This window comes from Apostichopus japonicus, chromosome 1 (assembly GCF_037975245.1).
Source record: "Apostichopus japonicus isolate 1M-3 chromosome 1, ASM3797524v1, whole genome shotgun sequence".
Lineage (NCBI taxonomy): Eukaryota > Metazoa > Echinodermata > Holothuroidea > Aspidochirotida > Stichopodidae > Apostichopus > Apostichopus japonicus.
This window is the reverse complement of record NC_092561.1, coordinates 6,816,304-6,831,269: the sequence shown is the minus strand read 5'-3', so window position 1 is coordinate 6,831,269 and position 14,966 is coordinate 6,816,304. Positions and strand designations below refer to the sequence as shown.

Sequence of the window (14,966 nt, the reverse complement as noted above, 5' to 3'; positions counted from 1 at the left end):
TAAAACTAACACCCTTTGTCCTGGATAAGACCCCCCATCACCGGCCTTGATATGGAAATTTGGAGACCGTTTATCTACCAGAAGATACGTTATTCCAGTACAGAAACCCTCCAACCAACTTTTACCAAAAACAGCTACACCGTCATAGGGAAAACATGTCCGTCTAGCCTCCGAATCGGAATCGGAATCCTATCCATCGCAAACACACAGACATTTGAAAAGAAAAGAAAATGAACCAGAACCAACCGTTGAAGCCAGCCACCACTCACCACCACTCACCACCATATCCACCACTCATCGCCTCCTCCAAACCTCCAAACTGCTACCTTCCTGTCACCTTCCCAGCCACGTTCTTCGACACGGCCCACAAAGTTCAAATTGAAATAAATCTCAACATTTCCGATCTCTCATTTTAGGAGTCTTATATTTACCAGTCAGGGGCTTTTGCCCCTGGCTCGCTGAAGCGCCATTCGGCGGAAACAGCTATCTACAAGACAGCGACGTACCCAGAATTTGAAAGGGGGAGCACTTTTTGCGATTGATATGGGGGAGGGGTCTAAGGGGAGGGGTCTAAGGGGAGGAGATATTTTTGAACAATTGAAGGTCCTTAGATGCGATCTGGTGCAATGTTTTGCCAGCAGTTTCATCATCATCAGACCTATATATAAATTCGGTATGGACAAATTCGGTTACAACTACCACTGACTAGTATTGAGTGTTTTAAATGTATACCATAGAGACAATATATATATACATACCAGCGACGCAGCCAGGAATTTGCACGGGGGGGGGGGAGAGGGGGGCACATTTTGCGTTTGATGTGGGGAGGTTGAGAAATTTTTGAACAATTGAAGGTCCTTAGATGCGATCTGGTGCAATGTTTTGCCAGTTTCATCATTATCATATGATATCATATTATCAGCAGATTTTGTTTCCTGTTTGAATTCTTTTACATGTTCTTTTAGTATCAGACAGACATATATAGTGCTCTTTTACAAGTTTTCCAGTAGGAAGATTCTTGTTTATTGTCCAATGTCTGGACTTGATTACATTTGACGAACTTTACTGATGGACAATATAAACTTTCATATTTTGTAAGACAGCCAGATGTGCAGTGGCCTAAAAACAAATATCGTTATCGCAGTGTATTATCAGTGTAATAATTTTTTTTTATAGGAAGTGCGTATCACGTACGATTGCTAGCTTAGCTTCATAACATGCTGTTCGTGCAACAACTTAGGACGAATCATAAGAAGTATGAGAACGCACGTTGTCGACGTCGTTGTGCATACGGTTCGTGACATTCCATCGAGTGCGGTTAGGTATAGGCAATATTTATTTTATTACGCAGTGGCCAACTGTAGGCTTGTTATAGGCTATAGGCTAAATTCAGCTAATTGCATCTGCCAAACTAAGTAAGTAGTTGAATCAGTAGGCCTGAATGTAACTACGATTATAATCGAGTTAACGAAGCTGACGAGTTTTTCAAGATCAAAAGAGCAATGACAAAATACCATGCTAACAAAAGAGAGAGTTTTTAAACAATTTTTCGACACTGAAAGGGGGGGGGGAGCCGTCGCTCCCCTAAGTCCCCTTGGCTAGACATTTATCATTAAAACTCTTAGACGGCTGCCAACCGTGATTAAAATACACAACCGTACGTCGAGTTCTGACTTTAAAGTGGTTATAAAAGTGATTCTTTGAACATTAGCAATTCCGTTAGATTTGTCATTTTTTTGCATCATGAAATGGATAAATTACTGAGACACTGTCCAAACAAAATTAAAACTGCTGCATGCATCTTTTCTTTAGTTGAATTCATTTATTTGTTTTATGGGAAAGGAAGTCTCCTATAAAGTCTTAAAAAGACTTAACAAGGTAGCAGACTCGCTGGGAGAAAAGAAAAGAAAAATGTACAAATATATATAATACAGAATATACGTGTAGTGTAGCGATTTACCATATTGCAAGATATTTTGTAATATTGTACTAATGTGATTGGTGTAATCTGTTATATGACAATTCAACCCTTTACTCTATTTCTGCTTATCCTATAAAGGCGAAACATTCTTCATGTAAGTGTTAGACACCACCGTCGATCTCAGAAAATACAAAGGCATTGAAGACTTATTTGACACCTCAATCGAAACTAGGTCAGATTACCGGCGTTTCTTTTTGCGCGAGTCTTCCCACCCTTTAATTAACGGTCATGGTGGCAAAAGTTGAATGTGTTGTGATAACCAAAACCATCAGTTTTCATGTGGTGGGGTAGGATATGTGATGTCAGTTGCAGTGGCGGAGCTAGGGGTATTGGTCAGAGGGGGCGAGAATGGTCTGTAGGGGCGCTTTTGACACTATCCAAGCGGAGCGCCACCACAGGTTGGCGCGGAGCGTACAGACATTTTTTGAGTCAAGTTACTCCCTAGACCGCCGGAAATGACCCTTTCCGGGCCTTGCTAATTTGCAGATAAACGAAGAATAAATAGATGTCATCGCCATTTGTGACAGCTCTGAAGTTTATATGGGTGTTGAAAGTACATGCGCTTCATCACAAGACCGCCGTTAAAGCATTTTGTCAGAAAATTACACCAACAAAATGTAACAAATGTCAATAAGTAGATGAGAGCGCAATAATAAAGTCAATAATCGCGAATAAGTAAAAAGTGGTAAAAAGCTGAAAAGGGCTCCAGCAGTCCATTTGAGTCCGTCAGGGGGGCATTCGCCCCCCCTGACTGTATGGACGCTCCGCCACTGGTCAGTTGAAAACTTCAATCTATATGCTATACCAATTGGAAAGTGGCGAGTTTAGTGTGTAAGTCAATGAGAGCAATCAATTGTGGTGCGACAACTTACGTTATTCAATAGAGTACGCGCTGCATTGACCTAGACATTGGCCAGGGCATATGTGTGTTTGAACAATATCATGCGAGGCATGTCTGTAACTGATTATATCACTGCATGCTTAACGTTGATAATGTTAATGCATTCAACGTACCAAGATAACACTTCCATGAGTAAACGCTGCATGCCATGTCTGAATATTGCTCGCATTCACGTTTAGTTGCAATCACTGAATAAACAAGTATTAGGAAAGCAGACCGTGTCTAGGTAAGTCCTCGTATACCACGATTCGAGTTTTCACAGGTAGGTTATAATAACGGTTATATTACTACTTAGTACTTGGTAATGGTAGCCTAGTTAATTTAGGCTTCAGTTAGGCTACTTGCATAAGTTTGTAACTTCACGCCTGGAAGGCTGTTCGGTAGATTCCTAGCTTGAGTCAGCTTCATTTCACAGTTCACTGCATGTACACGCTTTCAACGTAAACTATAGGTTACAGTTAAATTCAGATTATATTATATATGATGTGCATGATAAAGCCATGGAATCAAGTACAGGCACCTGTTTGTACTTTCGAGGGTTCATTCGAGGGATCCAATTCTATCCTTAACCTAGGATAACCATATACCTACAGTCATTGTCTCAAATGCTAACAGGTAATGTTTTGGGGACACAGTGCCTGAGGCTGGGAACATGGGACCTACGGTATATGCAGCATTAAAGGCATTGAAGACTCGCCCCAAACCGGGTCACACTAATTAGCGTCAACTCACGACAACTCAAGACAACAGGTTTAAAATACCATCAAATACCATCAAATACAATTGATGTTATCAGAGTATATCTGGAAACACGTTTAAAAGTGACTGGAACCAGCGTGCATACAGATCTTTCACGGGAAAAAATGTTTTTGTCGTAAAAATCGCCAACTTTTTTCTAACGTTGAATTGGACGACGTGATGCCATTGCGCTTGCGCAATGACATTGGACCGAACCATTACACTACAGGTAAGTGTAATTTTTCAATAACATATGTAAATTACAATGGAAAAACAATAAGTATTCATTATTTTAAGAACATTCAATGATTTGACGGAGAGAATAATAAAACCGGGCAAGATGATAGTAAGCAAGACTCTGTAAAATTAATAATAACATATGTAAATTAAAATGGAAAAATAATAAGAAGTATTCATTATTTTAAAACATTAAATAATTTGATTTGGAGTTCATTCACCATACTTTGGTGCTTTATTACTACGACAACCCACCTTACCGACACTGTACACAAGGTACTTTCCAAACCTAGCACAAACCCACCCATATTATAATGGTCGGTCCGATGGCATTGCGCAAGCGCAATAGCATCACGTCGTCTAATTCAACGTTAGGAAAAAGTTGGCGATTTTTACGACAAAAACATTTTTTCCCGTGAAAGATCTGTATGCACGCTGGTTCCAGTCACTTTTAAACGTGTTTCCAGATATACTCTGATAACATCAATTGTATTTGATGTTATTTTAAACCTGTTGTCTTGAGTTGTCTTGAGTTGTCGTGAGTTGACGCTAATTAGTGTGACCGGTGGTGGCACGCCGTGCCACCACCTTTAAAAAGTTAACTTTCAGTTGCTTGCAAGTGAAGTTTTTCTCTTGTCGCTACAAAATGCAGACAGTAAAGAAACGTGATACCTTGTTATTTTTAGCTTTTTGCGCGATTCTTCACACCCTTTAAATTGAATCAATTTTTTCCTTCAAATTTAGATCCCTCTCCAGGGCAGTCATTAGCTAAAAAGAATAAAGAAACGTGATACCTTGTTATTTTAAGCTGGACCTGAGATGTCCATGGCTGTATCGTTTGTACACTGTGCTGTGCATGGGTATTGACCTCAGCTGTTTGAACTGACTGTACACTAGCGTCTAATTACCGACGGTAGCAAGCTGTGTGTGTATTTTCTGGGATTGATGGTGGTGTCTAACACTTCTGTTACACCTCATTCAAAACTAGGTTAAATTACCGGCATTAGACGTTTCTTTTTTCGCGAGTCTTCACACCCTTTAAATTGAATCAATTTTTTCCTTCAAATTTAGATCCCTCTCCAGGGCAGACATTAGCTACCATTTTTATCCCCCTTCCCACGACATTAAAACAGTAATTTGAACTCTGGCCATAGGCATGCTCTGTGGTCCTAACCAGGAACTGAAGCAAGATATATTTTGTAAGACAATTCTACTCATAGTATGGCATGAGCTTGGAGCTAATTTGTTAGACCTCTTAACATATACCTGTCAACTCTTACCATTTTAGTACTGTAAGGCTCATTGTTTTATGTCTCGTCTAACATTGGGATCTCCAAGTCTCCTGTACAAAAAGCTTTGAACCTTACAATGAAGTTAAGCAGGTGCATTAATAGATGGAATAGTGGAATACTGTACATACAGAATGGTTTGTGAAAGGTTTCGGGCAGCAATTTCCACTTTTTAAATTTGGTTGGGCAGGTGAAGGGTGAGGGGGGGGGGGGGAGGAGGATGAATCTACATGAATCAGGTCTGTTTTAACATTGATGTCATTCTTATTTGCACTAATATCATAACTAGCCTATAACTACTAGGGCTAGACCAAAACGTGCCATGAATTATAACTTTGATCACAATCTAGGTCTTATCAGTATGTTTACTTGAATCGCTTTATGCAATACTCCTTCGAGTGTATCAAAGTTCATCAATTCTTATGGAACTTTTTTTCAAATTAATTATTTATTAAACGTCATGTCAATTTTGCCAAGTCATGTTTTGTTTCTGTAAATAATGCATGACTGGTTTAAATTGTTACAACAATGTATTGAAAATTATCACTTTAAATCTGTTTCAAAGATTGATGCAAAGTTTGTGATTCTGTTCTACAGTTCCTAGAAACGACTCATTGGGTCCTATGCAGCATAATTTATGGTTTTTTTTGTTGTTGTTCTTATATTAAGTTTACTTTGTAGAGATCAGTGGTTCTAGCCCTGGTAGAATTTCATAATTTAAGCCACTAATTGAGCTAAACATGCAAGTGATTAAAAGTCTACTGGCTATATAATCAAATTCCCAACTAAATTCCCGAATTACAATGCACGTTTATAATTTGTATATACGTTACCACACACACACACATACCAGTAAATATGTAGAAGTAATATTTTCTCTTCAAATGAATTTGATTGGAGCTGTCATCACACAAATTTGCTGGTATACTTCTCAGGCAAGAAGGTTTTTTTTTTTATCGACATAAGCGAAGGATTATCAATGTGTGTAAACATGTACAGCTGCAGGTTATCGACACCCAGGAAATCTTTACTTGGAAAAAAGGGAGGGGTTGGGGAAGCCCGGAAGAGGGTGGGGGGGGAGAAGGGAATAGGGTAAGAATGTGACAGTCACTTTTAAGTTGGCAGTATCATTGTCACAGTTTAGCAGGGTCTGTGCATAGCTCTGTGGTCAGTGCTAACCTTGGAAACTGATTCTAATTTCCTTTGCTTACTTCCTTCACTATGTTGGGGGTACCCTTGAAGATAAGCATAGATGTATTTAAAGGGTGTGAAGACTCGCGCAAAAAGAAACGTCTAATGCCGGTAATCTGACCTAGTTTCGAATGAGGTGTAACAGAAGTGTTGGACACCACCATTGATCCCAGAAAATACACACACACATCTTGTTACCATCGGTACTTAGACACTAGTGTACAGTCAGTACATACAGCTGCGGTCAATACCCACAGCACAGTGTACAAACGATGCAGCAATGGACATCTCAGGTCCAGCTAAAGATAACAAGGTATCAATCACCTTTCATTACTGTACTGTCTGCATTTTGTAGCGACACAAACAAAACGTCACTTGCAAGCAACGGAAAGTTAACTTTTTCAGATGGCCGCACGCTGTTTGGGGCGAGTCTTCAATGCCTTTAAGGTGGTATATGATTGACAAACTTTAAGACATTTATAGATGCACTAGGAAGATGATAATTGCCTCAATTGTGGTATTACGAGAGTATACATTCCGAACAAGAATTGTGTTCATTGAAAACCTTTTTTTTTTTTTTTCTAGGATTTAAAATGGCACTTCATTGGGGAATATGCAGTGCAGGAAAGATCTCTCACGACTTTGTGTGTGGTCTCAGCACCCTGGATCCAACACTACACTCAGTCATGGCTGTGGCTGCCAGATCAGCAGAACGATCTCAAACATTTGCTGAATTACACCAGATCCCTAAGTCATATGCTAGCTATGAAGAACTGGCTTCTGATGACAGCATTGGTATTTTTCTCGTTTTCTTTACATTTATTTGAATAGTTCTGTTTTGGTGTTGGTACTGAAGGCTAGTTCACTCAATATGTGGGCAAAGTGACATTAGCTAATTAATGTCTCCCACCCCCTCGTCACCCCCATTGCTTCCCTCCCATTCCCCTCCTCACCCCCACTGCTTCACTGCTCCATCTTCCTTTGCCCCCCCCCCAACCCAACCTGCTCCCTAACCTGCAATGAGAAAAAAATGTACTCTACTTGTTTCCAATTTGTATCTTTCTGCAGATATTGTTTACATTGGTTCAATTAACACAGAACATTTGCCTCTATGCAAGCTGTTTTTGAATCACAACAAGAATGTCGTGTGTGAAAAGCCAATGGCATTGAATGTGAAGCAGTTGACAGAGATACAGTCCTTGGCAAAAGAGAAGAATCTCTTCTGTATGGAGGTAAGTCCTGGATGAGGTTAAAGGAGCATTGAGGAATGACAAGAAGAAAATAACACATTCTTGAGGTTTGACAGCTGGTTTATCAGAAAGTGTTTTAATCTTTACACTTTCTAAAATTTGTTATGATTCTCACTATTGTATGTTGTACAAATCTATTCTGTAGTGCAAAATCTTTGGCTCCAAACTTTAGCAATTTTGAAAATAATCGCTGAAAGTTTTTCATAAAAAATTCTATATTACAAGCTCTAATCCTCCATATTATATTCAGATGTAGAAGCATTTTCAAATTATTATATTAATTTAAATGTCTCACGTGAGGGAGTTGACCTAATCGTTGTCAATCTCTGAAGGAATTTAATGACTTTCTGACATGAAATTATATTTTCCTTTGTCATCCCTACAGGCTGTTTGGAGTCGATTTTTCCCCGTCTATCAGAAAATAAGAGACATTATTGCTAGCAAAGAAATAGGAGAGGCTCAAATCGTCCAAGCAACATTTTGCCTTCCACTTATAACCAAAGAGCGTGTTGCAATGAAAGGTCAGTGATGAGGTCTATTTATTTCTTGGTCAGACATAGAATAAGGGAGGTCGAGAGGGGCAGGAGAGGTGGATGAAATATTTTGTAGTTGTTGGCTGAGGAGTAACACTCAAGTAATAATAAGATTGAAATGATGAAAGAAGTATGTGTGGTCCTTTTGAAATGTAATGTACGTATTACACCAACTCTTCTGAAACTAAACACATGCTGTGATACTTCCTCTAGAACCTGTACAAATACAACCCAACATAGCAAGAGGTGAATATTGTAGATGCTTCATAGTCACATGGTCATAACTGTGTCAGAGACTTAAAATTATTTTTTACATTTTAAAGTACCCGTATGTTTGTTTGACTATCAAGTTTATACAGACTTCTATCGAACAACTTACAATTATATATGATATGTTTATATATATATGCCTTTGTCGTTTACCTCCATTTCATTTAGCAGTCTGTTCAAAGTATCTCTTTTGGGATCTGGCTTTAGGAATCACAGATGATTTCGAGTTGGTTAGCATCATGTTTGATCTCTAGAGTAAGGCAAAATATGTCACCAAAAACAGAACTAGTATTGTTCGATACAGGTGACACACGCCTATAGTGTAATTACGACCTTCCTTACCGGTTTCGAACCACTGGACATACAGTCATCGTCCATAGCCTATAGTGGTAAGGGTGTCCGCGTACAAAGCGGGAGGCCCCGGGTTCGAATCCCGATGGAGGCTGGAAGTTTTTTCACTGTTCTGGATAGTCCAACTCACTACAATTCAAATTAGATGTATATGTATATAATACATATGTAATGATACTGAATTTCTTGTTCTATATTATTTTTCTTTCAGCACTCGGAGGAGGAGCGATGTATGATATCGGCTTGTATACAGCCCAGTTTGCTATGATGGTCTTTGGTGATGAAGCACCTACATCTGTTTCTGTCTCTGGACATCTCACATCTGAAGGTTTGGACATGTCTCAGGTTAAATTTGAATGAGGGTTAAATGGATAGACATCACTTGGTGGAACAACATTCATTTGTCATGTTGGCCCACTGTATCAATCAGTACAAATGATCATGGGTGCAGCTAGACATGTAATGTGACTCTTATATGGCAAAGAAAAATATGCTGGTTGTTACAAACCCCATCTAAATACTACGGTGGCATAATAGGGACATAGGAAAGAAAAAATTTTGAGATACAATGCCAAATATTTTTACTTATGAGGTCACAAGAAAAGGTCCAAACTTTGACTTTAGAAGTCAAATTTTATGACTTATGAGGTAAAAAAAAAAAGTCAAAATTTTGACTTTAAAAAGTCAAAATTTTGCGATTTGGGGACACTTATTTTTCTCCCCCCATGTCCCTATTAAGCCACCGTAAAATACCTTGTCCCTATCACAAGGTACGGTTCATTGAATACAACCTATTTTTGACTGGCTTAAATGATAAGGGTACCAGCACACCTTGGCAATCTACATAGTGGCATCCTTCCAACAGCAGGATCGAAAACTTCTCCAGTACTAAGGATATATAACAAAATACAGAAAGTAGTAAGTTTTAGCTCATGAATATTCTAATGACCAAATTAACATAAAAATAAGTAGTCATGAAAATGTCAAAGAATTCACTACACTATTGATTCTATTGAAAGTAGAATTTCCTCAGAATGAAATTTTTTGTACAAATATTATTTTGCTCCATGAGTTAGTTAAATCAATGTTAAGAAGAAGGAAGAAAAAACCTTTCAGCTGAAAGTTTCCATTTTTTTAAAATAATTTTAAACATATTAAGCAATCAAATTCAGCCATTGAAATAACTCTTTTAAGAAAATTGTCTTGGAAATTAGCAAAATCATGCATGCTAATTGTTTGTGAGCAAAAAAGGTGATATTTTGACGGAACATGGTGAACAATATTTGTACATTATTCAACATTTGTCCTTGTCTGTGTATTAAGGTGTTGATGCTGGTGCAAACATCACATTACTCTACCCTAACAACAAAATGGCTACCTTGGTGTACTCTGGAGTCTGTGGGATGTCCAATGAAGCAGAAGTAGGCTGCACAGAAGGGAAGATAAAGGTAAGTAATAAGGTAGCAAATGTCACAGCTTTTATAACGGCCTTAAAAGCATTGAAGACTCGCCCCAAACCGTGTGCGGCCATCTGAAAAAGTTAACTTTCCGTTGCTTGCAAGTGACGTTTTGTTTGTGTCACTACAAAATGCAGACAGTACAGAAATGAAACGTGATACCTTGTTATCTTTAGCTGGACCTGAGATATCCATCGCTGTATTGTTTGTACACTGCTTTGGGTATTGGCCGCAGCTGTATGTACTGACTGTACACTAGTGTCTAATTACCAAAGGTAGCAAGCTGTGTGTGTGTATTTTCTCGGATCGATGGTGGTGTCTAACTCTTCTGTTACACCTCATTCGAAACTAGGTCAGATTGCCGGCATTAGACGTTTCTTTTTGCGCGAGTCTTCACACCCTTTAATTTGGAGACATATACACACACAATACCAGTACTACCATATGGGAATGCTTTGGCTGAAAGCTTGTTTTGCCATGTTTAGCATCATCAGTTGGAATACCTTGCAAACCATACAGACACACACACACACACATATATATATATATATATATATATATATATATATAAGAGAAAATCACCTGTACTAGAAAAACTAGAAAACAAATTCCTGTGAAGTTAATTTTAGCAATGCTTTCCAGCCCTGATCTTTGCATGAATGTGAACTGCCTAAATTAATAATCACTATGTGCAGACTAGCAACCTTTTCATGGATGTAATTCAAAGACCAGCCGTTTACTAATTGGAAACCCCAAAAGGGGTTCCATGACAACTTTCGTCTTTTGGATTTTTGTTTTGTTTACTGTTCTTTATTAACTTGCACATAGGTTTCTATAAAAGCAAACAGCTTAAAATTGTCAGTATTGTTTACAGGTAAACAGTTTTCAAACGTTTTTCACTTGATGAACCAATTGATTTTCATTTTCTAAATTATGGTTTTATATTGTAAAATTGTAAATCATCTCACAGAATGTATATCCATCATCCTTATTTATAGATTTACAACCCTTTCTGGTGTCCCACCGGCATGGAAGTGACAAAGACCACAACAGGCAGGACAGATCAATTTCAGTTTCCTGTACCAAACTCCAAGGTGAAGCCATTCTATGATAATTCCACTGGTTTACGTTACGAAGCAGAGGCTGTGAGACAGGCCATTAACGATGGTAAGACTTACTGAGAGTACTAAGTTTTAATACTATGTACTATGCATTTGTGTGAATTTTTTCATTCTCTTGACCTTGTAAGATGTTTGCTATTATGATGACAGGTAGAACTCTTTGTTGTTGTCCCTACTGTTACTTGTCATTTAGCCTTTGAAGAAGATCCTGCTAGGATCGAAACGTCAGGCCAACTTACTTTTACAGGTTGAACTCTTGTGAGGCAGTTTCTCAAACCTTATCTTAACAACAGAGTATTAATTTGCTGTTCTCCAGTTGCCTATAACAGTCAGAGTGCCAATTTCCACACCTATTTTTATTACAAAGAAACAATACACCACCTATAATGCTGCATGTGATAAGCAGATTACACTTCTTATAAACTTTTGTTAATCTGAAGTGGTCATTCATGGGTCACCATTTTAGAAATTCTTTTCTTCAAAGTGTTTTTCCTCTTTTTTTGGTCTGCCAGGTAAAAAGGAACATCCACTCATGAGCCACGAAGCGAGTAAGAATTTGGCAACTATCGTGGAGACGGTTCGGAATTCCCTTGGATACGTGATTGAGGGCGATAGAGCAAGTCCTTAGCAACCGTTCTTGGTGTGAGAAGCTCATTTTCTGTCTGCTTGCTATAAAACTTACATCAACCTACCCGTCCTCTGTATCATTGGCTAATCATGATCTAAGTTTATGAATGAAAAAGAAGTTAAGTATTGAATTAGATACTTGAGGAATGTCTTGCCAAATTGCAATTGTGAAAATATTAATCAAAAAGAAAGTTTAACCATGCAAATTTCTCAAATATATTGGCAGTGTTCAGAGCCTTTCTGAACATGAATGTGGTCCTGAAAATGATTGAGGGGTTTAAAAGGATGTGTTACCCCATCGTGTGAAACAATTTACCAGAGGGAGGAACCAGGAAATGTTGATTAACAGAGCTGTTTAACCTGATTATGGTTACTCTCTCAACTGTCTTTGCTTGCTTAGAATGGTGATTGACAGTCCAGTTAAATTACAGAACCAGTGTGAAAAAGAAATGCTGCAGCAGCTGCAAATTACTCTGCAGCAAGGCTGCATCTACACCAAAGAATAGAGATTATCTCAGCAGACCTATTGTAACTCAGCAGACCTATTGTCTCAGCCTATTGTCTCACCTATTGTCTCACCTATTGTCTCACCTATTGTCTCAGCAGACCTATTGTAACTGTACAGATTTCACCCTATGCAGCTTGGTTGCAGCTTCCTCCATGCCCTATTTTTGACACAGTTGCCTTAAAAAACCCAATCCCAGCTAAGTTTCACTAAACTGGAGTAAGAGACATGGAGAATTGATGTTAAAAGGGAATATTTAGGTACACCAAAAATTGCTAGATATGTTAAAATGGCCATGCACAAAGTGTCAAAAAGTAAAGGAATACAATTTTAAGGTATTTTATTGACACTTTTGGAATATATTTTTGAATGTTTTAGTCATAAATTTGTAACACTCACAAGAATTTGTAGGGTGACCATGCCAAAAAAGTGACCATTAGTCACAAAAATGCAGCCATTGACCCAGCGTCTGGGCCGTGCGTTGATCGACCAAATCGATGATCTCTCGTTTCTTGCACTTGGTCGTGTTTATAGACCTTATGTTATAACATAGTACTTTCTGGGCACAGAAGGGGTGATGGTAGTTCCATGTTTAAATAAACTGAAATGGACAAATCAAAGTCTTGCAGATTCACATAAACAAACTGACACTATGTTTACAAAAGAGATAAAGTAACCAATCATGAGCTGTGCAACAGAAGGTGGTGGAAATAGTAAGCTATAAATAGGCCAAAACTCTAGACATGGCATATACATATGTAAGGGTAGTGGCGTACAACTTATAGAAACAATACAAATCACACAGTATACAGGTTTGTCAATGCTCCACTTTGTGGTTCGTGGCTATTCTGTATTTTACAGACAACTTATTAGGTAAACTAAGAGGGCTCCTTCCCAGCTGACCGACGAAACTACTTCAACTGGCAACTACATGGATTCTCTTCAGAAAGGATTTCTGGGATAAATTATAAGTATTTCGGCAAGACTGTAAGTGCAGGCGGAATGCGAAATGACAGGTGGAATCGCCACACCTATGGTGTACAGTGCAACGACTAGGCCAGTTAGGCCCCTCTTTACACCCTTATCAACCCAAAACCTAAAGTAGATCTAATAGGGTTCCCTCACACATACACTGTTCAAGGCAATCTATCACCAACCCTCGGGTACCATCATATGGTGCTTTTGTTTATTTTTCACGTTCAATAAAAACAGAAATTTCAGGACGGTCAAGTGTATTTTATTAAGACAGTACTTAAAGTGATGTATAGCAGCATTTATGTGAATCATGCATTTATGTGAAGTGATTGACTGAGATATTAGTTGTAAGTTTTGCATACAATTTTATAATAAGAAAAATGCCATTTTTGTAGAAGTACTTAAATTTCACTGTCTTTCCCAAAACGATTCTTTTTTTGTAATTTCTTGAAAGTAGATGGCTCAGAAAAAAGTAAATTTCTCTGTCTAGGAAAAATGAACCACTTAAAGTATATTATTTCATCAGTTTTCTGAGGAAATGGAATAACATTGTGATTTCTTTTTGGGGGCAAAAGGAATCTTTTATATGATAGTGATGGCACTGTGTTTGTATGTGTGTGATGCCTTGGCTTGTAATCACTATATGCAAGTGAAGCAAATTATTGAGTAAACAAAAACCTATCAGGTTTTTCTGCAGTGATCTAACATCATTTGAGAGCAATATTTCAAAACCTTGCACAAAAATAGAACTTGGAAGAAAACCTTATTATGTATAAGAAATGTCTGGGCACAGTTAACATTAATGTTCTCATTTCTCTGCAGAAACTTGTTATATTTTCAATATGCACAGATGTAATTTGCATTGCTTCTCCCTTAAAGATATTATGCATTAGGTGGCCTTTCTCACTTTCATCTTGTTGGGTTTGTGGGGGGGGGGGGGGGAGGAGATGGGGTTTATTAAATTATTAAATGATTTTTCCGTTTTTTAAATGTGTCATCTTTTCTGCATGCAATTTGATTGGTATTGCTTCTATCTTCAACCTTTGGGTATAAAACATGTTAACAAAATTTTATTTGGAGTTGCCATGGGTATTTCATGTGATTTCTTTTCAAACCGTTCCAATGAGATATATTAATAGTTTATAAATAGTTTATTATGTGAGTCAGAATTAGATATTGAATTAAAGAGTATTATCTGTAATAAATAATTGGGTCCAAAACAGTTTGTATTATCTTTATTCTTTTCTGCAAATAATTCTTGTTGGCAATGCTCTGTTTTTGAAATTTTGCTGTTTTCTAATCTTACAATGTAACTTCATTATTTCCCCCCTTTGTTACTTACCCCACTATACCTCCCACCCACAAGTCTTGGGATTCTCCAATACTGCAGTCATGTGTTTTAAGGGAATGTTAATGTTTAAACTAAACATTAAAAGATAACGTTAGGCAAAATTTAAACAACCACAAAAAATCAAATTTAAGAAAACTTGAGGACGGGCAGGGAGGTAAGTTTTCACTCCTTTCAATCTCAGAAAATACT

At 37.9% G+C, this 14,966-nt stretch overlaps 1 protein-coding gene across 3 annotated transcripts; it reads left to right on the top strand.

Annotated features, from left to right (window-relative positions):
* Positions 1–2,909: 2,909 nt before the first annotated feature.
* On the top strand, positions 2,910–14,646 carry LOC139965593 (trans-1,2-dihydrobenzene-1,2-diol dehydrogenase-like). 3 transcript variants are annotated; one of them, XM_071968143.1, is made up of 8 exons: positions 2,910–3,144; positions 6,923–7,132; positions 7,406–7,569; positions 7,973–8,108; positions 8,953–9,069; positions 10,065–10,189; positions 11,197–11,365; positions 11,832–14,646. In XM_071968143.1, the coding sequence occupies exons 2-8, from the start codon at positions 6,931–6,933 to the stop codon at positions 11,945–11,947; spliced, it is 1,029 nt and encodes a 342-aa protein (XP_071824244.1). In that variant the 5' UTR covers positions 2,910–3,144; positions 6,923–6,930; the 3' UTR covers positions 11,948–14,646. The 3 variants fall into 3 exon arrangements, with proteins under 3 accessions (XP_071824244.1, XP_071824235.1, XP_071824227.1); XM_071968134.1 differs by having other exon boundaries at positions 2,912–3,108; XM_071968126.1 differs by lacking the exon at positions 2,910–3,144 and adding an exon at positions 3,586–3,849.
* Positions 14,647–14,966: the final 320 nt, after the last annotated feature.